Source organism: Vipera berus (assembly GCF_964194415.1).
Source record: "Vipera berus genome assembly, chromosome: 16".
Classification (NCBI taxonomy): Eukaryota; Metazoa; Chordata; class Lepidosauria; order Squamata; family Viperidae; genus Vipera; species Vipera berus.
The window spans coordinates 8,712,179-8,734,562 of NC_138219.1; the positions used below are offsets into that span (position 1 = coordinate 8,712,179).

Below are 22,384 nucleotides of genomic sequence, written 5' to 3' on the forward strand. Positions count from 1 at the left end.
GTAGGCCGCATTGCTTTGCTTCAATAAGGTTGGGGGGGTAGAAATATAATCCCTGTTAATTAAAATGTGCAATAATTACGGCCCCGAAATACATCCTGGTTGTGTTGCCTCCTAATCTGGGCAAGTCTTAAGCTGCCTTTGCATGGCTCAGGTTGGCAACAGGCAGACCCTGGCTTGCTTAAAGGAAGTCAAACGTGGCTTGCATCTATGACCCCCTAGAGCCATCCCAGGAGAAAATCATGGCTTGATCAACCATGGTTAATGGAATAAACCACCTTTGGTTGGGATTGCACAAGCCTGTAAGCCTCCTGTCGCTTAGGAACCATGATGGCTTGCATAAATCATGGTTTGGCAAAATGGCCAAAGGAGCTGCCCTTGATGGCTTTCCTTCCCTGCGCTATATAGTCCTCGACTTACAATTATTCATTTAGTGAATTATTCATTTTTGTCCTCAGAGGCTCTCTTTGCATCATGAAACGGGAGACAAAACGCCGGAAGGAAAATACACAGGCATCTTTTATTTACAGGAGAGGAACATTGGGAAAAAAAAACCCAAACGAAATACAACTCAAACAGTTAACACAAACATCGCAATCGGGGGGCTGGGTGGGGTCCATATTGCTCGGACTGAGCCCTGAGGTGGGGAGAGGGCAATCCTCGCTTGGGGGGGGTCCTAGGACCCTTTCTCCAAACAGAAATACGGCACACCCCACTTTCTGCAATGGGGTGCCCTTACAGTTAAAGCATAGGCCACAAACCGGGGGGGGGGGGGGAAGACAGGGAAAAACAGTGGGAGGGGCTCTGTAATAAATAAATTTACAAAATAGCTTCTTTTCAGTTTGTTCCCCCCCCCCTTGTAACACTGACGGGTAAAAGTAATACTAAAAACAAAACACAAAGCAAGCACAACTCGGACGGGAGGAGTGGTGGAGGGCTGCCCCCTCCCCAATGAAACCCCCCTCAATGAATTGGGAGGGGTGGAAGGGAAGGGAGAGGGAGGGGGGGGGAGCGACCAGAAAGCCTTGTCCTTCATTGGGTGGGTGGGTGGGGAGCTTAACTATGCCCACCCACCCTCAATTCTGCAACTGTGCACGAAAATTGACATTTACAGGGGTGAAGACCCAAATTTGAGGGGGGGGAAGGAAGAAAGAGAATTGGTGCGTGGGTGTGTGTATGGGGCAGTCTGAGTTCCTAGGCATGTGCAAAGTGCAGTGCTGGCCCGAGAACCCCCCTTCCTCTCTATTTCGTTTCTTTTCAGAGGAAGAGGGCAACTCAGCTCCAAGGGCCAAGAGGAAGGGGTCTCCTGTTCTCCATCCTGGGACCCCCTGATCCTCCCCCCAAAAAGGGCCAAGGGGTGCTGGAAACAGCCTAGGGAACTTGGCTGTGCCCCCCTCCCAGCCTCCCCCTCCCCAAATTTGGTATCAGCTCCCGTTTCATCTGGGTTTCTTTGTCCTAAGTAGCAGCAGCAGCAGCAGGTGAGGCAGAGACGAATGGGTTGCCCCCCCCCCTTCTAGCACTCCAGGTTGGCCCCGAAACTCTTCCGGCAATCGATGGCCTTGGTGGTGAGGGGCTGGGCCCTCTGCTGCTTGAGAGGTTCCTTCCCCATGCTGCTGGCCAGCTTCGAAAAGGCTGACTTGTACTTCTTGTCAAATTCAGCTGTGGGGAGAGAAAAAGCACATTGTGTGTGTGTGTGTGTGTTTCAGAGAGATCACGGCTTGTGCAGGCAGACCTCGACTTACAACCCTTCGTTTAGCGACCATTCAAAGTTACAAGGTGCTAGTCCTCATGGTAAGAGATCCTTATGGCGTTATTCAACCCGCCCCCTTTTTTATAATACAAACTGGGCACGGGCAAGGTTCTAGTCTTCATGGTGGGAAATCTTAGTAGCATTTCCCGCCCCCCACTTTTATAAAGCACACGAGGCAGAGGCAAGTTTCTAGTCCTCCAGGTGGAAAATCCTGATGCTGTTTTTTTCCCCCCTTTTATAAAACACGCTGGGTGCAAGTAAGGGTCTTGTGCTCAGGCTGAGAGATTCCAGTGGCTTCCCCCCCCATTTATAAAACACAGTGGGCCCATGCGAGGTGCTAGTCCTCATGGAGGCAGCCTGACTCAAAGCCCCAAAGGGACGAATCCCAAAATACTACAGTGAGGCCATCCTTCTCCTCCCAGCCTCTTACCGATGTCCACATGCTCCCTGCCCAGCGCGGCTATTTTCAGAAAGAGAAATTCACGATAAACGCTCCTGAAAAAGACAAAAAAGATGGGAGTCATTGCCAGTATCTGCAGAGGATGCTGGTTAGAAAGTCGCTTTACTTTTCCCATTTAACAAAACTTAACATTTGGGGAAATCCTGCTGGAGCAGGGGGCTGGACTAGAAGACCTCCAAGGTCCCCTCCAACTTATTATTATTATTATTATTACCTTTGAGGTCCCTTCCAGCTCTATTCTAAATTAAGGACTAATTAAGAGGACCCCACCACCAGGGAGGCTGGCTAGTCCCTTGAGAGACTGCCCCCACCCCACGCCCCCGCCTGCAACAAACCAACATTAAATATCCATTTTAGGATTCCCCCCCACCTTTTGATCTTTGTCATTCTCTAATTTAAAAATGTTTAACCCTAATTTATTTTTTTTTATTTTTTTTATACGTTGCTTTGTTATCGGTTATAATGCGCACCATCCAAGACTCTCTTTACGGCAGATGGGTGGTTTAGAATTAAGAAATATCATCAATAAAAATGAATGAGGAATGTCAATAAAAATATCAATAAATATCAAAAATAAGAAAGAGAGATAAATATATATATATATAAAATAACTAAAGGTTCTGCCCCCAATTTTAGGCCTTTTTGTTCCCACCCCTGCTGTTCCCCTTTTCCGGGGGTAACGGGCTGGACCCAGACATATGAGAAGAAAGCCTAACCTCTGTAACAGCCCAGAGTTGGCACAACCTGCCACTTTTTCTATGAAGAAGGCGATGGCTTTGTGGATCTCGCCCAGGCCAAGATAGTTAATGACAGCTTCCAGGAAGGAGAGCGAGAACGGGTGGTTATGCTTGCGCCAATTCTGCAACCGTGTGGGAATCTGACCTGGGGAAAGAAGACGACTGGCATAAGAATCCAGAATGCCACCTCCACTCAGACGTGGCTACCTGAGGACCAGATGGCACCGATGCCCATCTTGTCTATTACGGCTAGTCAAACCCGTCGGGATCTCCACGGATCAGTTATGCCGATGGAGCGACCACCAAGGGATGCTTTGCGTCCCAGGAGGGTCCGCAGAGGTTGACCGGAGATGAGTCGAATAAAACCATCCTCATCGAAAAGGACTGTAAAACAAGGTTCAAGGGAACACTGGACTGTACTCAGACACACCATGCAGTCTCCAGAGAACATAGAGAGGGGGATAGCTGTCGGGATCGGAACTCAGCACGTCCCAGAGCAAGCGTACGTTGACGAAAGGGCCCTCCGGAGTCGGCACCTGGAAAAGAAAGGGAAGCATAACGGTTTGAGTTTATCAACCTTGGGAACTTTAAGGCAGGTAGACTTCAACTCCCAGAATTCCCCAGCCAACTGGCTGGGGAATTCTGGGAGTTGAAGTCCACCTGCCTTAAAGTTTACAACGTTGAAAAACACTGAAAATCTCTGGATTCTGATTTGAATTTCTCCTCAGGTGCTGGTTCTGTTTTCAGGAGAAATGTATGGGAAAGGGTCCCCTCAAGGTCATACAGTCCAGCTCCTTGCCTCTTGCAGGAACACCCTTCTGAAGAGTTGGCTTTTGTTCAAAACCTCCCCAGATGGACCTATGTCCCAACTCTCTTTTCCTTGGGGATGTTCTTGAGATTCCTCCTCAACCTCGCCTCCCTTGCAGGGTCGTTGTGTAGGGAGAGATGTGTTACCTGGGAGGCCGTCTGGACGTGTTTGGAAGCCAGGAGCAGCTGAGGCAGGCCGCTGCAGAGCCCCAGCCGCTGGAAATACCACACCAGGTTCCAGTAGATGATGGGATGGTTGTCCACCAGCTCTGGCTGAGATAAGAACACGGCTCCTTCATTCTCCAGGAGGGTCTCCAGCTCCTTACGCAGGACTAGGGGGCTGAGGTAGGCGAAAGCCAGCTGTTCCACATGGGTGGCAGGACCCTGAGGCACCTGGGAGAAAAAGGAGGGGCCGTAATTCCCCATCAGCCCCAGCCAATCCCCAGGAATATGGGAGTTGTAGTCTCAGACTCTGTGAAGAGCGATTCAGTTATGTTGAATTTCTATTCCATTCCATTATGCTATGCTATTCTTTCTCAAAACCCTCACTTAATGACGTTACTTGGGACCAGAAACTCCCACTGTTAAACAACATGGTCATAAAGCCATAAAAACCCATCCCAAATCTGTTGTTTCCGGACGAGGAAAACGTGGGCATCTGTACCTGGGGTTCGCTCAAGCCGTTGCACAGGGACCCGTTCCTGGATTTCCGCCGTGGATCCGGCTCAGCCTCGTCCAGCAGGAGGCATTGGGACCGATCACTTAGCACCGGGCCTTGGCCACCTGGCAAGGGGGCTTCGTTGTCCCGGGGCCAGTCTGAGGACACTGAACTTGTGTCAGAAGCATCAGCATTGCTGAAAGGGAACGAAGAGCTTGGAACACAGTGCAGATGGCTCAAGCAAGTGAGCCAAGTTACAGGGAGGGTCAAAAACCGCACACACACACACCCAACAATCCACCAGAACCCTAGTCGAGACAATAAGGTCAAGGGTGGTCCATCGGCACTCGGGCAGTGTGGAAACAGTCAGGTGTAAGATCAAGATATCAGAGGTAGGAACAATAAGCATAATTAGCACTCGGACCTGAGAGAAACCATCTGGAAATCTTGAATCTCAATGCTGAGGAAGGGCACAAAGAGACGTCCGCAAAAAGGGCAGGTGGTGTTCAGGTTGGAGTCGTCCGAACTCCACCCGGCCATCACCTCTTCGTCGTACACCAGCAAGTTGCAAGCTTGGCATCGCGAACAGCTGGAAAGAAGCACCTGAAAGGATATGAGAATCGTTCTACGCGGGAAAAGAGTGGGAATGAGACGAGGACTCCCGGGAAAGGACGCGGCGGATCAAGCGGAAAAATACCTCAACTGCCGGAGGCTCCGAGAACCGATCACTGGATTTCCGGAGGTTGAAACTGCAGACGGACGTATCCGAGAGATCGTACTCGCTACCCAGAGAGGCCGAACTCTGTCATAGGAAAGAGCCGGTTAAGTCGAGAAAAAGGACCTGCGAGAAAAGATCGCAGGGAAGACGCGTTCCGCACCCGATCCTGTGTACAGGATACCGACCTCTGAGGCTGTGGATCTTGGACGTTCCGGGGGGAGCAGCAAGTGACCCTCCAGCGGACTCTGGCGAGAGGAGTATTCTCGGTGCTCGGATGCGCCGCGCCCGTGAGAGAGCTCCCCGCTGGAACCGTGCTTCAGGGACGGTCGCTTAATGGGGGACAGAAACTGCTGAAGTTTGGCGGTCAGACTCCGGCGAGGGGTATTCCCCAGGCGACGGTTTTCAGTAGCCTGGCCTGACCCTGGAGTAGCTCCCTCTGGCTGTCCGGTCTCCACGCTGCTCAGCGTTAACCTGTCGCTCTCGTCCGTTAAGAAACTGCTGATGTCTGAAAGACTGCTGCCCTCCGAGCTTCCGGGCCCGTCCCGTGCACCGCGCAGCCAAGGAGGAAGTGTCGACAATGTATTATTGCTTTCTGCTCTGGGACTACCTAGGGTCTTCCCGGCTGCAAGTAAGATTTTAAAAGGTTGCCATGTAAACCTGATTTCCCCGCTTGTTGGATAACGAAGCCCCCTCCTCTGGAATTCAGACTCACCCGGGATTATGCCCGCTGGCATTTCCTGTTTGGGAAAAGTCAGGCTGCCGCTCTTTGCGAGGGAAGAGGGTTGCGGATTCTCTCTTAAGCTGCTCCCGGACCAGGTGGTCTGCCGCAGCAGGCCGGTGCGGGGTTGATATGTGGGGGGCTTGGCTTCTTTCCTGTCTGCCGGTAAAAAACAAAAGAAGCCCACCCTCGCTTTGAGAGAGACATCGTGTTTATCTGAGCTACTGTTAAGTTGTTGTAATTAGATAAGAGGCAGCACAGCCCTCAGCTGCATAACGGTGGAGAAAGAGGATCAGAAGGGACCCTCCCAGTTTGTCAGGCTGGGAGTTGTAGTCCACCCCTCTTAAAGCCTGCTGGCTGGGGAATTCTGGGACTTGTAGTCCACCCCTCTTAAAACATGCTGACTGGGGAGACTGTTGGATAAGTTGAGCCTCGCCTGTTTTCAGAGCTGTACCTGTTGGAAGGCCGAGACTCTGCAATTCTACCTCCAGCTGCTGGCGTTGACGTTGGCGCAGAGGCTGCCGGAACTGGGCAGCCCCCAGGACGACGTTGCGAAGCTTGGCCCAGCGAAGACGGCCACCTTGGCTACTGGACGGCCACTTGCACTCCAAAATGGCCTGCGGCGCAAGAGGGGTAGGGGTGGGAAGGCTGAGTTTAATTCACAGCATAGCACCGATGTCCCCTTTGCCAGCTGGGGCGGAGAAGACACAGCTGCTTACAAGAACCATGCTGAGCCCAGGAGGAGGTGACTTGAACGGAGAAATGAGGTGGTGGTGGTGGGGGGCGGAAATACCTTGTTGTAATAGCCGTAGGTAATGGTGTTGGGGATGATCCCGGCCCGTTTCATTTCCAGCATGACTTGGACGGAGAGTATCGGCTGCCCGTACTGGCCGCAGAGCTGCATCAGGATGCGGTAGCACACCTTTGAACGAGAACGGGAAGGGGTTGTGGATGCCCTTTTCCCGCCGTTTAAGGGAAGCCAAGAGTGAATTCCTAAGGAACTATATTCCATTCCATTCCATTCCATTCCATTCCATTCCATTCCATTCCATTCCATTCCATTCTTCTATTTCTATTCTGTTCCCTATCCCAATCCTAATTTTATTCACAACATCGGTTTCAGTTGGAACCGTTCCGTGGAAGAATGGGCACTCACCTCGTCTGGCAAGACGACCTCTTTGGTCTCCATCTGTTTCAGCACCTCGTATGCGACGTGCAGCGCTTGTACCTTCGCGGCCACCATTCGGACGTAGGCGGGCAGCGTGATAAACCACAAAGCGTAGCAGTGGCCCAGCAGGCACTTAGCCCACATATCTGGCACGGAGGAATATTTCTGTGCGACTTTCTGGGCCACCTTAATTTCCTAAAAAAGGACGGTGGCTTAATTTCAGTTGTTGTTGGTGGTTTTTTTTTTTTAAAAAGAAAAGCTGATAAAAATCGACCTTGTCTGGGACTGGAGGAACTCAGGACTGATTCGTCTGTGGACGGGAGAAAGAAATCCCAAGGCAGAGGGCTGGATTGCAAAATTAAAAAAAGGCCTGGTAATTTTTACCTGCTGGGTCCGGCGAGGGGCAGGACTGCTGGGGGCGCTGGTGCGGGCTTGGCACAGCGGGGCCATGAGCTGGTCCTGAGGCCGCTGAAACAGCTTGGTTTGGAGTATCGGGAAGCCGTCGTATCTAAATGACCGGAGAGCCTAAACTGAAGTTCTCCTTCTGAGTAGCAGGAAGGATGCAGGGACATTAATTTTAAGCCTAATGGCGTTTAACCGTAACGGAGTTTTTGCCTCGGATGGCACTTTTTAAAAAAAATTTATACGGGCATCCAGTCGGAATGCCAAGGAAAAAGAAAAGCAGAAAGAGAATAGGATCCTGGGACATTGTGACCGTCATAAATGCGAGTCCGTCGCCCAGCCTCTGGAAATTTTGATCCCGCGAGCACGGGGATGATGCAAACGGTCATAAGAGCGAGAAAAAAAACCCAGCCATTGGCCACTAAACAAACGGTCGTAAGATGAGAACTACCTGCAACCGAATACTGAAACGGAAGACCTTTCCCCGCACCCCTCCCTCCAAATAAATCTGTTCGCCTAGATCCTCTTTCTTTTTGTTCCATTGCTATTTTAACTTCGGTCGCTAAACGAACCGTCGTAAACTGAGGACTTGCTATATCTTCCACCAGGCTGGGAAACTCACTTGTAACTCGTTGGAAGCTCCAAGCCGTTGGGCCCGGTGGGCTCCTCAGGGGGCATAATAAAGACGGTATGTTCGCTGCCCTGGACGTCGTCCAGTTCAATTAGCGGAGCCTCCTCTGCTTTCTCTAAATCCACCTGCACCTGAATTGTTTTAAAAAAAGAGAGAGAGAGAGAGAGAAAAAATTGAAAATGAAGCCACCGTCCCACGAAGGGAACCATCTCAAGGTCTTGGCCGGCTCGCTTAGGATGGAGAAGTGGGCTTTGCAAGTAGAAACTCTGCTCTGAGCATTGGAAAACACACACAAAAAACCCCCTTCCAAGCTAGCAGCTCTACAGGGTGTGTGTGTGTGTCCTTCAAAGCAGGAAAGCCTGGAAAATTGAAATTCTAGAGGTATTCCTCGACTTTAAAAAGAGTTCGTTTAGCGACCGTTCGAAGTTCCAATGGCCTGGGAAAAAAGGACTAAGGTCCCTTTTTTCCCCCCGCGCCGTTGTAACCTTGAACTTAGGTCCCATTTTTCCCCGTGGTGTTGTAACTTTGAACTTAGGTCCCTTTTTCCACGCTTACGACCGTTGCAGGTCACGTGTTCCAAATTCAGGAGCTTGGCAACTGAACTCACATTTATGACGGTCATAAAGTCCCGGGAGTTCACGTGATCCCCTTTCGCAACCTTCTGACGTGCAAAGTCAGCGGGAAATCCAGATTCACTTAACAACCGTGTTACTACTTTAACAACCGGCAAGGAGTCACTCATCAGCTGTGGCTAGGAAGGTCGTGAAAGGAGGCAAACCTCACTTAACTTAGTGACTCGCTTAGTGACAGAAACTTGGGACTCCATTGTGGTCCGCCAACAATTGCTTTTTCTTCCTTTCTATAGTGGCGGCGGGGTTATTTACTAGCCCTTGCAACCCAGGCTCGGGTTTTAAGGACGGCGAGGGAATAGTTTTGGGGTTGAGCGTCACCTCCATGCCTTTTTCTCCGGGGCGCAGTCATGAATTAAACCGAAACCCAATTCGGATCCCCTTCCAGCTACCTTGTCGACACAAGAATCGAAAAACTCCAGGCAAGCGTGACGGTCGCTGACGAAAGAGCATTCCTCGATGAACTGCGTGAAGAGCTGCGTGCGCAAAAGCTGCCCGTAGAATTTGTGGTACGCTCGCTCCCGCGATTTCAGAAAGCCTGTGTGGGACGGAGCGAGCGAGCGAGGGTTAGCTTTCACGACAGTTCTTGCAATTATTCTCCCACGCAGCAACGACAGTAAAGGAAAGGGAATGGGGAGGGATGAGGAAAAGACACGCAACAAATCCTTCCCCGGGCCAATTTTCCCCTACAAGGTGGAATGGATTCCTAAACTAAGAGTTTTTCCTCTCCGTACCCTTATCCGGACTCCCTGCCTTGTTTTGCGTCCCCGTTCCCAGAACCGCCATTTTAAAAGAGGATTTATTTTTAAATGGAAGAAGCCGTGCCTGTGTCCCTGAGGAAGAGGCTTTCTCTAAATGAGTGAAACGAATCTACACCTTGCAGGAAAAACAGACTGCTGGAGTCCCGGGTTTTCTCCGAAGGGGCCTGGGTGATGGGTCGGAGGTAGCTACGATAGCCTTTCAACAGACAAGCCATGAATCGCAGGAACGCCCCTCGGATGTCCAGCTCCAGCTGTTTCCGGCGCCCGTAAATGACGTCATAGTCGGTCAGCAGGAACTCCAAGGAGGCCTCCTCCACAGGACGGTTGTACACTGCGAAGGAAGGACCGAACCGTTGGCTACAAAAGGCCACGCCAAAACCAGCGTTTGCCCAAGTTATGCCCATCAGTTCCAAAGGTGGGCAGGCTTTAATTCTGGTTTAATATTTTGCAGTGGGGGGGGCTGCATCAAAGGGAGTGGAGTTGGGGCTCGGAGAACCTCTGGCAGGTACTACAAGGTGGGATGTAGTAGCAACATAAATCTACCAAACTACAGATCATGGATCTCGGCATTTGGAGCACTCCTCAAACACCGCAAAACGCCATTGTTACGTCGCAGTTGAGTGTCCCCTTCTACTACCTTTCTCTTCTCGGGGGTCCGTGCCCACCTGCCCTCTGAGACTTTATGACACCCGCGCCAAGACCGTGGTGACTTACTCTCATCAAGTTGTTGGTACTGGGAGTTTAACGACGCCAGCAGCACTTTACACGGCTTCCGGGGTAGAGAGCGTGACGACAACAGCTTCCGCTCTTCGCACCTGCACACACAACAAAGCTGCCCCTACGATTAGTGCCTCCTGCTGGGGTCCCCGAGAATGCTAGTATCAATTCTGGAAAAATTTGCATGACCCGAGATGGAAGGGTGAGAAAGAAACTCAATGCAGCCTCATCTTGATCTTCCTTAGTATAAAATAGAACATAAAAAAAACCTTAGGCTTTCAAAAGTCTGCTGTTTCAGTCTATACTGGTACTCCTTGACTTACGACCACGACTTGGCAGGATGAGGACACTCACTGGAAGATGGTGTTGGTGTCAAGGTCCACGCAGACGACGTCGTGAGGGGGGTCGTAGATGTCGAAGTAACTGGAGTGGACCCCCACGATGAAGGGCACGGGGGCACACAACACGTCGGCCAGGGTGAGTGGGCAGAGGGGGATGTACGGGCACTGCCAGCGCAGGGGAAAAATCATCTGGAGGGACAAACACAACTGGTTTGTGTGTGTGTGTGTTTGTGTTGAAGCTCCATTATGACACCCACACCCACACATTCACAACTTGACCAAATATTTTTTTTAAAAATGGAGCACGAGACTATAATAACAACATACGTGTGTAAGCATTTAACATTTCACACCTGGCATGTCCAACTTGGGCAACTTTTAAGACCTCGCTAGGAGGAGCAGCTGCAGATCAACAAAACCTGTGTATGAATTCTGGAGCGCTTTTGATTTGATAAAGAATAAAGACACCATCTGAAATGGCACAGCATCAAAGGAAACAGACACGGGGAGGGAAGAGGGGGGAAAAATATTCCCAAGCTTAATTCTTAACCCAAGTTCAAGGGGTAACACAAGGAAACTGGAAAACGGAGACCGAAATGCTTCTGTGTTTATGCAATTTGCTGGCTGGGGAATTCTGGGATTTGAAGTCCACAGGTCTTTATTTTTTTTTATTTTAATTCCATTTATATCCCGCCCTTCTCCGAAGACTCAGGGCGGCTTACAAGCTTAGCAGTAGCCTTCATTCTATGTATATATGCCTGCTTATTAGGGCTTTCACACACACCCCCAAGCGGCATTATTAATTGCCCCCAACAATCTGGGTCCTCATTTTAGCTACCTCGGAAGGATGGAAGGCTGAGTCAACCTTGAGCCTGGTGGGACTCGAACCTGCACTAATTGCAGGCAGCTGGTGTTACTTAAGGAGGCATTAGCCCACTGCTCCACCAAGGCTCTTAAAGTTACCCAGATCGGGCATCCCTGTTTTACACACAGATTCAGGAAAGCGGGACTGCAATTCAGCGCAATTGTCCGTCCATAATTTATGCCAGATAATCAATGCACCCGTGCACAGTTTTCCAAATGATCATTGCAATTTGGGGAGACCGGTCTTCTTAGCCAAGGAACGGTACACAGGGACACCCCCTCCCCCCCAATTTTTCTCTGCATTCTTGAGGTTCCCCTTGCCCAGTCTTCTGGCTTCAGGGCAATGGTCACTAACCGAGACCAAAGCTTCTGCGATGCTGGTCAAGACGTCCGGCTGCAGGGAATGGATGAGGAGTTTCTGTTCGGTCAACACGGCCACCATCAGGGCCACGGCGTTTTCGGGGCCCAGGGTCTGAAGGAGGGTGAGAAAGCTGGCCCCACTGCAAAGAGAAGGGGGAAATTTTGAATTTTCTACCAGCAGAATCCGGACAGGATTTGGGTTCATCCCGTCCTTACCTGAGAGGTAACGGAGATGAGACAGGTTGGCAAAGAAGCAGATTGTCGTAGGGCGACATCTGAGGGGCAAAAAAAAAGAGGGTTTCAGATGGAGCTGATCCACGACACAACATCTTGCGTCAACGCACAACTGCAAAATGCCTTCCTTCCCCACGCTCCAATTTGCACCCGGGAGAAATGCAACGAAGGCGTCATAAACGAGACGCAAACAGGGAATCGTTTTGGAGAAATGAAAACTGACGGTAGGGAGGGCAGAAAATTAGGAATATATCCCCATCAATCAATTGCCAAAGGTAGCTTAGCTAGGAACACCTGACATCCTGTGAGGAGACCTTGAATATTATTAAAGAAAAACAATTGCTGAAAGGTAGATTAAAATGCGACATCCAGTCTAAACATAAACCATAATAATACTATCGGCGTTGACAAAAATCAACACTGGTCAATTGCCAAAGGCACGCTCGGCTTGCAGCAGCTGACATCCTGCGCTTTAATGTAATTATTGGATTTATTACCTAAAGCATTAAACAAAAACATCTGCCTGTCCCAGGTCCTTGGGAAGGACTTGAGGTGGATCAAAATGACAAATCCAGGCTAAACATCTGGCTGACGGTGCAAACAATCGTTAACAGTGGTCCAGCAAAACACAAGCCAAGTTCCTTTCCTCTTTCCCCAAATTCACGAGGTTCGATCGATGGATGCCAACTCCCATCATCCACCTACCGATCGGGCTCCGGGGTTTCTACTCACCTGGACCAAGATCCGAGGTCTCTGAGGGGACGGGAAAGGGACGTTGTGCATGAAATGGGAAATATGCCTAGGGGGGGAAAAACAACAACATAGAAGTCACCAGAAATGAAATGGTTCAAAAATAACAAGCCTTTTTTTTTATAAATGCCAGCGATCTCGGTTTGTGGTGGTCAATGGGATGTAGACACAACACGGGGGTGTCCCAGGGATGAGGTTTGGGCCACTTGCGTGAAGCCGGTGGGGTTTAGCCCAGAGAACCTTTTGTTTCTGCTGAACGAACCTCCAAAGCCGGGCACAGTCTATCTGAGAACACCAACCGTCGCAAGCACGTGTGGGAAAAAGGAAGGCTGGTTCCTTCAATAGCCTCCTCTGTGGGCTTCCTCGGGGTCCCCTTTCTAGCCGCCTCCTCCACCCACCCTCCCCACTTACGCCTCAAGGGGCAACACGTGGGGTCCGGAGACGCTGTAACGGTAGATGAAGGTGAGGAATTTGCGGAAGACGTCAAAGAACGGCCAGTGAGACAGGACGCAGATGCTCTTTCGGGTCTGCACGGACTTGTTGGTGATGGGGCGCCGGTCCACCACGGTGAGGAGGTTGAGGCATACGGACTGCCGGTCGGTGAGGCGTTCCCGGGGAAAGGCCTCGTAAAACTGCATGGCAGCCCCGTAAACCTGGAGTAAGGAGGGAGAGAGGAGAGGGGTGCCAGGTTATTCCGGGCACAGCTCACCTTGAGTGAGTGACAGGAAGATCTAGGCCTCTGTGTTTGGGCCTCCCCCCGCCCCCGGACCGGTCCAGGGGAAAGTCCCTTGCTCCTGCACATGGGTTACCTTGTCCCCGGAAGCGCCAGTCAACACGAAGGTGGAGAAGACGGGAAGCTGGTACTTGGTGTCGGCCGGCCAGCTCTCGATGGTGGCCCCCATGGGGAGGCAGAAGACGGGCACCGATTCGGGGAGGGGGAAAACCTCGTTGTCCTCCTCCGGGTAGCGGCTGAGGAGACCTGGAGAGTGAGAAAAGAACCATCTTGGCTTAAAAGAAGTTGTAGGAGGGTGGATTCAGACCAAGGTGTTTCTCAAAGTTGGCGGCTTTAAGAGGGATGGACTTCAACTCCCAGGATCCCTCATGGGTGGACTTCCACTCCCAGAATCCCCCAGCCAGCCTGCTTTAAGAGGGGTGGACCTCCACTCCCAGAATCCCCCAGCCAGCATGCTTTAAGAGGGGTGGACTTCCACTCCCAGAATCCCCCAGCCAGCCTGCTTTAAGAGGGGTGGACTTCCACTCCCAGAATCCCCCAGCCAGCCTGCTTTAAGAGGGGCGGACTTCAACTCCCAGAATCCCCCAGCCAGCGTTCTGAGTAAATATCATGGTTCTTGATGTTTACGTTTATTTCGAAGCTTGATAGCAATTTCCAGGCTCTTAAACCAACAGGATATATTCAGTTATTCATAAAGAACTAGTAATTCCTGCAGAATTATAATGTGTGGGATGTTTTTAAATGTTTATTCTGGTTCCATTTTGAGGCTGGTTGAGCTATTTATTTAAAATACTGAATTAAGGGAAAAATAAGAAATAACGTACGGTGAAGAGGTGAAAGCCTAATTCTCTTTCTCGGCCTCTCCCTTGACTGCCCTGCTCTCCGTGCTTTGGCAAACTATGGGATTGACTACTGCATCCCTAGCTTTGTGGGCCTGGCCTTGTAGACTGGGCCCAATCAACTGACCTGCGAAGAGCAGAGACTCATGGAAGGAAGCAAACCCTTACCGGCTTCGTAGACCAGGGTGTTCCCTTTAGCGAGCGCCATCTTGTAACAGATATAGAGGGCTGGACCCCACTGTGGGGAGAGAGGAGCATAAGACGGGCTGTCAGCCGAACGGAGAAGCAGAAGAGATGTGACAAGCAGGCTGTCTGTCCATCTGCCTTATCCAAGAAGACACAAAACCAGGAACAGAACTCCCTGCTCTCCGTAAAAGATCATGGAGTTGTCTTCGTCCCCTTGCTGTGGTTTTTTTTTTTAAGAGTTTCCAAGACTGGGGTCCTCTCTGGGTGTTCAGACCACCTCTACCCAACACCCACAACCCTGCGAGGTGTGAAGGACTCTCGGGAACTGCAACATCCGAAGCGCCTAGAAAAAAAAATCGTCATCCCCCTGGTCCCCGACTCACCATCCCGGCGTTCAGGTTCCTGTCCACCCGACAAAAAGTGTGGGGTGTGCTCTCCCCTTTGCTGGGTATGATAAGGCAGATGTCCGTGATCCCCAAGGCGCTGTACGCCTGCCCCTCGCTGGCCCGCCGGTAGGTCAGGAAAGTGTGCTGGTGACCAGGCGCGCCCGAGGCCAGGTTCGCCGAGTGGCTGTACGGCGTCGTGTCGATGATTTTGTAGCCCGGTTTGGGTTGGTCCTTCCCACCATAATGCACCCTAAAGAAGCCAAGCAAGGTCACCCTCCTGGAGAATGGGATAGGGCATCTCTCTCGGGCGGGAATCCTGGGAGTTACAGTACGGAATTCTCTCCGAAAAGGACAGGATAGGATAGCTCTTCTCGGCTGGCGCCAAATGCCTCCCGAGCCCTCCGCGACTTACCCCAGTTCCACAATGGGGGGTTTATCCCGCCCCCGCCGGTAGCAGATGAACATCTGGGGGTTGTTCAGTAGGCTGGTGTTGAGCTCCACCGGGTGCCCCGCGGTGGTCCGGTCGATGCTGGTGAAGCCGTGGGGCACCTCTTCGCCTTGCGAGCGGACGATAACGGCCACGTCCACAATGGGCTCGCTCGGGCGGGCCGGACGAGAGGCCGGGCTCTCATCCTCCAGCGATTTGGAAGTGTCCACCAGTCCGGCCACCACGAAGTAGTCCACCAGCTGGGGGGCCCACTCCTCCGCCATGGCGGGGGCTCAGGGCATCTGCAGCAAGGCAAGGAAACGAGAGGGTGACGCCAGGAGCTGGAGGGCCCCCACCCCTACCATAGGCCGCCAGCCTGTCCGGGCAACGGCGGAAGGTCTGTGCGGAACGTTGGAGGGTCCGTTTGCGATGGAGGAGCCGGGAGACCCTCCCCCCCCCGTCATTCCCGCTTCCTAGATCAAGTTTGATTCGAACGCCGGCAGCCGGAAACAGTGGGCTACGTTTCCATCTAGACTAGAGAGTTTAAAGAGAAGTTTAAAAAGAGCATTTGGGTTTTAAGAAAAAGGGGGAGGAAGGAAGGAATAAAGGCAAACGTGGAAAAAGAAGTTTAAACAGTAGTCTTTTTTTTAAAAAAAAATAAAAATTAAAAAAGGAGAGGGGGAGAAGGCCCGTGAAAAAGAATTCAGAAAGAAGTTTAAAGAGTGTTTGTTGAAAAAAATAAAGAGGGGAGGGAGGAGGAAAGGTCAAAGCAGAAGCCTAAAAAAAAGAGCATTTGTTTCAAAAATAAAATTTAAAAAAGGGGGGGGGAGAGAAGAAAAGGAACAGAATTCGGGGGGGGGAAGCGAAAAGGAAGAAATTTAAAATTCAAAAATCAAAAAGAAGCACGGGAATCTTTTCTATCGAAACACGTTCAAGGAGAGCGAAAAAGGAAGTTTAAAAAAGTATTTTTTTTTCCTTTTTTAAAAAAAAAGGACAGAATTTTTTTTAAAATAAAACCATTCTGTCTTCGAATAAGTTAGCCAGCCTTTCCTTGTGATGGCCACGGCCCCAACGGCACTCGGGGTCCCATCGCTCCAACAGCCAAGAACCATGGGATCTGGAGTCCACACCCCCACCCCGCTCTGCCTGGTTGAGGCTGCTGGGCACTGCTCTTTCCTCCTCCGGCCCAACGCCTCTTCCTTTTAGGTGTCAACCTGTGCCAACTGACCGAATGACCGGCGCTGGGTGCCCAATGCCCGCCCAGCACCTCCAACTTCCCAAAGCAAAGGGGGTCCTCAGCGCTTTTCGAACTCGCTGCCCCGAACCGGTGGGTCTTCAGCGCAGAGAGGGCGGCAACAACTCGGATTGTGGTTTTTTGCAGCGAACGCAAAACGCCGGGAAGGGCTGGGCGAGTCAGAAAAGGAAGTCCCAATTTCTCATTTCTCAACTTCGCTAAAAAGAGAAAAAAACTCCCCCCCCCCCACTTCTGAGATTTATTCAGAGTAAAAGTCACGTTTTCTCCAACCGGGCCTTTCGGTTTGAGATTCAAAACCGGGACATCTGCCGTGAACTCTGTGCGTGCTCAGAGGCATGCAAAAGACACGCAGGGGAGCTCCGGCTCGGGCGAATCCCAGGGTGAAGAAAAAGAGCTGGAAAAACAGAAAAGAAAAAAGGGTTGGGAAAAAGAAAAGCGAGGAAAATAAAAAGGGGTCATTTAAGGAGACGGCGAGGACAAATGTTCCCGGCTGATTGAAAATATGGCGCTGGCAAAGAGGGAGAGGCGCTTTTCTCCTTGAAGTGCTACCTTTCCGCTTGCGGGGAGCTGATTTTTAAAGGTGGATCCTCCTCCCCCTTCTCCAAATTAATGGGGGGGTCTCACTTGCTGAAGAACAATAGCAAGGAGATGGGGAGGACAAACATTGCCGGCTCGTTGAAAATTTGGCAGGCACTTTTCTCCTTGAAGTGCTACTTTTCTGCTTGCGGGGAGCTGATTTTTCAAGGTGGACCCTCCTCCCCCTTCTCCAAATTAATGGGGGGGTCTCACTTGCTGAAAAACCATAGTAACGAGACGGGGAGGAGAAGCATTCCCGGTTCATTGAAAATTTGGCATTTTTCTCCTTGAAGTGCTACCTTTCTGCTTGCGGGGAACTCTAATGTGACCCCACCCCTCTCCAAATTAACGGCGTCTCGCTTGCCGAAAAACCATAGTAAGGAGACGGAGAGGACAAGCATTCCCGGCTCATTGAAAATCTGACACTTTTCTCCTTGAAGTGCTACTTTTCTGCTTGCAGGGAGCTTGTTTTCTAATGTGTGTCCCCCCCCTTGAATTAATGGGGTCTCACTTGCTGGAGAACAACAGAGCATGCAGAGCAAACCCCGGGTTTTCCCCTCTTTCAAGGGCAGCCGCTCTTATCTGCCTGCCCCTTTGCCAGTGCCAAAGTGTCACAAAGCTATTTCGGGTCTGGCACAACGACAATTCACACCTCCGCCATCACCTGGCTGGGGAAAACAAGAACAGGGCCACCGCTGTCCCCGCCTGACCGCCAGCCTTTCGGCCTGCAGCAAAACAACTTCTTATACGTATTTATCATTTCAACCTTTGCTTAGTATATTTCACATTTGTTTATTTAGATCGCTTCATATTTGTTTGTTTGATTCTGCAAAAAGACACAACGCAGGCCTCCCCCCCCCCTCCCGCCCCGGGATAACGGGCTGCCAGCTCTACCGTTTGAATTCCTGCCTGTGTGCCAGGCAGCCAGGAATCTGCCCACTCCCGACAACTTCGGACTATCCCACACTCAATTCTTCCCGCTGGGAGTTGTCGCAAAAAAATAATAATAATCTTTGGGCCTAGTTGGCACTCGCAACTAAAACAGCAAACCACGATGTGCGTCTCTCGGGATGCGCTGAAGGCAGAGAGGAGGGGAAATTCTGGGGTCAAAGTGGGGGTTATTTTCCATGTCGAAAAGCCTCTCTGCAAAGCCTGCGTGTTCCCCCAGACGACGGGGTGGTCTGGGTAGAATATCCCCGCAGGCAGACAACTAGCAAGTCCAGGAAAATGGCTTACATTTCAGTTGCACTGACGTCAACGTCCGGCGACGGGGAAAACACACAATAAGCCACAGATCCGAGGCTGCTTTTGAGGAAGGCAGCAGAGGCACACCCCTGCATTAAACCCCAATGCTCAGAATGGTGGTCACCCCAAACTTTTGGGGTGTCTGGTCTACCTCTTAGTCCTTACCCCAAACGCCAAATCTGCCTGCAAAAGGCACCAGTCTCTCACCACAGCCCGGCACCGACATCCTGGTTTTTACCCACCTTTGGCTGAAGGTGGCCACCATCCGGCTGCGCACCCCAGCCACAATTTTACGTCGATCCCAGCTTACGGCCGATCTGCCCACGCTCTCCCTGCGAGGAAGGCCAGCCTGCAAACAGGCTTTGCCGGATTTAATTAAAAAAAAATCACACTCAAACCAGGAAAGGTCTTCAACTGCCTTGACCAGGGGAGGATTTTTTATATATATATATAAAAAGAGCTTTTTAATCAAATCGGGTTTTTTATTTCTGCCAAGAGTGTCGCACGCTCAGCTTTTGCAGAGGCGACGGAGAGCAGAGTCAGCCCCGAAAGACATTCGGGCCTGGCGCAGATTTGGCAGAAAAAGCGGGTTTTTACCGGCAAAAAGAGTTTTAGCCGGAGGGGGGGGGGTCACTTACGGTGTCCAGAAATGGGACGAAGCCAGGAAGGACTTTGAATCTTTGCACTTCCCTTTTTCCCCCCCCCTCCAGTGTGGACGAAAAGTGAAAGTCAGGGAAAACCCACCCTCCTCACTACATGAGGGGAGGGGTGTGGAAGAGAGAGAGGGGAGTGCAAGAAGACACAGAGGCCACCCCCTCCCCACCTCCCCAGAGTGTGGACCAACCGTGATTAGAGACGGTCCTCCACTTATGACAGTAGCCCAGCCCAAAACGTCTGTCGCTGTGCAAAATGTTTGTTAAGTGAATTCGGACCCGTTTTACAACCTTTCCTGCCACGGTTGTTAAGTGAAACACGGCAGTTAAGTTGGTAAGTGTACAGGCATGGGGTTTCCTGCCTGAGCGGGGGGTTGGACTAGATGACCTCCAAGGTCCCTTCCAACTCTGTTATTCTATTCTATTCTATTCTGTTCTGAATTCTATTCTATTCTATTCTATTGCTTAATTCTATTCTATTCTATTCTATTCTATTCTATTCTATTCTATTCTTCTTATATCTGTTCTATTCTATTCTATTTCTATTCTATTCTATTCTATTCTTCTTATATCTGTTCTATTCTATTCTATTCTATTCTATTCTATTCTATTCTATTCTATTCTATTGCTTAATTCTATTCTATTCTATTCTATTCTATTCTATTCTATTCTTCTTATATCTGTTCTATTCTATTCTATTTCTATTCTATTCTATTCTTCTTATATCTGTTCTATTCTATTCTATTCTATTCTATTCTATTCTATTCTATTGCTTAATTCTATTCTATTCTATTCTATTTCTATTCTATTCTATTCTATTCTATTCTATTTCTATTCTATTCTAATTTTTCACTCTATTATTTCAATGCTATGCTATGCTATGCTATTATTTCTATTCTATTCTATTCTATTCTATTCTATTTTTTCACTCTATTATTTCTATGCTATGCTATGCTATGCTGATTATTTCTATTCTATTCTATTCTATTCTATTCTATTCTATTCTATTCTATTCTATTCTATTCTATTCTATTCTATTCTATTCTATTCTATTCTTTATTCTATATTCTATTCACACGTTTGTTAAGTGAATCCAGGATAAAGGACGATCTGAAATAGCATAGCATCAAAGGAAATAGACATGGGGAGGGAAGAGGAAAAAAAAGAAGTTCAATCCTTAACCCAAACTGCAGGGGTAACACAAGGAAACTGGAAAACAGAGATCAAAATGTTTCTATATTTATATAATTTGCTGGCGGGGAATTCTGGGAGTTGAAGTCCCCAGGCCTTAAAGTGGCCACATTTGGACAAACCTGCTCTGGAAACGTTGAGCGAGGCCCTGTTCTTTTAACCTGCCCTCCTCTTTAAGTAGGTGGGGTGTTTAAACTCTGCACACGCCCAGAGAGCCAAGTCTGACACAATGCAGCCAGCCTAGGACGGAATTTAGAAATTCTGTCTGGGTGTTTTTTTCCGCGGGAAGAACGGACGAGCGAAGGAGGGCTAGGAAGTAACTGGAAACAGGTTGTCCTCAGCTTACGGCCACGAACTGAGCCCCCAAAATTCCCGTTGCTAAGTGAGACCGTCGTGAAGCGAGTTTTGCCTGTTTGGCGACCTTTCTCGCCGCCGTTGTTAAACAAATCGCTGCGCTGCGGCTTAACTTTGGTTGCCAAAGGGGATCACATGACCCCCCCTCCCCGGGACACTGCGACCGTCATAAATACGAGTCCAGTTGCCAAGCGTCTGAATTTTTGATCCTAGGGATGCTGCGACGGTCGTAAGTGTGAAACACGCTCCTAAGTTTCTCTCTCTTTTTTTTTTTGGTGCCGTTTAGTAACTTCGGTCACTAAACGGAACGTTGTAAGAAGAGGACAACTTGCCTCCTTGAAGGGGGAGGTTGGAAAATTATTATTTCTACGTGAGCCCCCCTCCCCAAAAAAACCAGGGGGTAGGAGGGGTCTGGAGATTTGGGGGGGGAGAGGAAGGGGGCGGGGCTTGGCTGCCTGGCAGAGGAGACAGGTGCCCAAGTCAAAGCAGGAAGTCAAAGGGGGGGGGAAGTTTTGGGTTCAAGTTTTACGGGGGAGGAAAAGAGACCGAAAAGGAAGCGAGAAACCCACAACGACACCTGTTTGCTCGCCGCAGACACGGGACCCATTCCGTTGGCGCCGCCCCCGTTTTTGTCGTTATCCCCCCCAAAAAAAACAGCCACCAAAAATTGATGTTGAAACCCAGCAGCTGGTTAGCCTGATTGGGGAGGGGGGGGGTTTAGACGCTACTCTTTTTTTCCCCATAATCCCCGGCAAGGTGCTGACCAGGCGCTGCTCCCCAAGGCTTCCCACCGCGGGGGGACGAGAAAAGAGAGCTCAGATAGACTGCCCTGGGACACAGAGGCTCGGCTGGCTGCAGGGGGAAGGGAGGAGAAGGAAAAAGGGAGGGTGGGCCGGCAGGGAAAGAAGCTTGGGGTACAGATCCCATCCTCCCCAGCCAGTGACGCCCCCCCCCCATATCCAGGAAAACCAGCGCAATGCAACAGGAAAACGAGGAGGAGCGAGGTGGGAATTCTCCCAAAATTAAGGAAGGAAATTGCAGGGGGGGGGAGGGGGCTTCTTCCCTGCAAGCCAACGGCCCCCCCCTCCCCAGCAACAGTCAGCTGAAGAGAGAGGGAGGGGCAAGAAGGGGAGGGAGGTCTCCCCACGTACCCCTCCTTCTCTCCTCGTCCCCCCTCACCCCAACCCGCCCCCCCCGTTTTGCAAAACTGCAAATTTGCAACCGCTGCAACTGCAGCTGGGTCATTGCAATTGGGGGAGGGGGCGCCCAGAAGGGACCTGGTGGGGGCCAGGAGGACACCCTCCCCCCCCACACAGATTGCAAAACAGGAACCGGGTCACGCCTGCAGACGTTACGCGCCTGCCACCTAACCTGTGCAAACTTCAGCTGGGTTCCTGCCTCTTGCCAAGCTCCAGCCTCGCCATTGCCCGGATTCTGCTCGCTGGCTTGGGGGTGGGGTGGGGGGGTGGATGTGGGGTGGGGGGGAAGAGAGAGGGGGGCGAGGGCGCCCTCTAGCGGCAAGGAGGACCTTTCCCCCTGCTGCTTTTAACCCGTTTAACCCAGCAGGCTCGGGGGAAGGGGGATTGCACGTGTGAATCAGCCCGTTTCTCCACTCGCTGACTTTTCCCCTGTTGGGGAAGAAAAAAAAAATCGAGGGTCTCCCGTGCGGTGGGTGGGTGGGTGGGTGGGAAAGCTTTGCATTTGCACCCTTCCTTCTCGGGTGGACGTGGAGAAATTAAGCCCTGGGGTGGGACGGGGGACCCCTCGGAGACCCTTCCGAAGGCTTGATTGCTTTTGCAATGGGACTGGACCCCGGGAATTGGGAAAAAAACCCAAC

At 50.8% G+C, this 22,384-nt stretch overlaps 1 protein-coding gene across 2 annotated transcripts; it reads right to left on the minus strand.

Moving 5' to 3' along the window:
- Positions 1 to 498: 498 nt before the first annotated feature.
- Positions 499 to 21,988, minus strand: DENND4B (DENN domain containing 4B). 2 transcript variants are annotated; one of them, XM_081340372.1, is made up of 28 exons: positions 21,919 to 21,988; positions 15,259 to 15,575; positions 14,844 to 15,096; positions 14,443 to 14,512; positions 13,512 to 13,681; positions 13,114 to 13,355; positions 12,685 to 12,751; positions 11,935 to 11,993; positions 11,714 to 11,858; positions 10,508 to 10,683; positions 10,151 to 10,251; positions 9,552 to 9,767; positions 9,068 to 9,213; positions 8,038 to 8,177; positions 7,398 to 7,521; positions 7,002 to 7,208; positions 6,639 to 6,767; positions 6,300 to 6,462; positions 5,840 to 6,004; positions 5,313 to 5,749; positions 5,107 to 5,211; positions 4,834 to 5,012; positions 4,416 to 4,605; positions 3,899 to 4,144; positions 3,375 to 3,480; positions 2,924 to 3,089; positions 2,178 to 2,242; positions 499 to 1,656 (listed from the first exon to the last, which is right to left on the minus strand). In XM_081340372.1, exons 2-28 carry the CDS (start codon positions 15,555 to 15,557, stop codon positions 1,511 to 1,513), a joined length of 4,512 nt encoding a protein of 1,503 aa, XP_081196498.1. In that variant the 5' UTR covers positions 15,558 to 15,575; positions 21,919 to 21,988; the 3' UTR covers positions 499 to 1,510. The 2 variants fall into 2 exon arrangements, with proteins under 2 accessions (XP_081196498.1, XP_081196499.1); XM_081340373.1 differs by lacking the exon at positions 21,919 to 21,988 and adding an exon at positions 16,502 to 16,597.
- Positions 21,989 to 22,384: the final 396 nt, after the last annotated feature.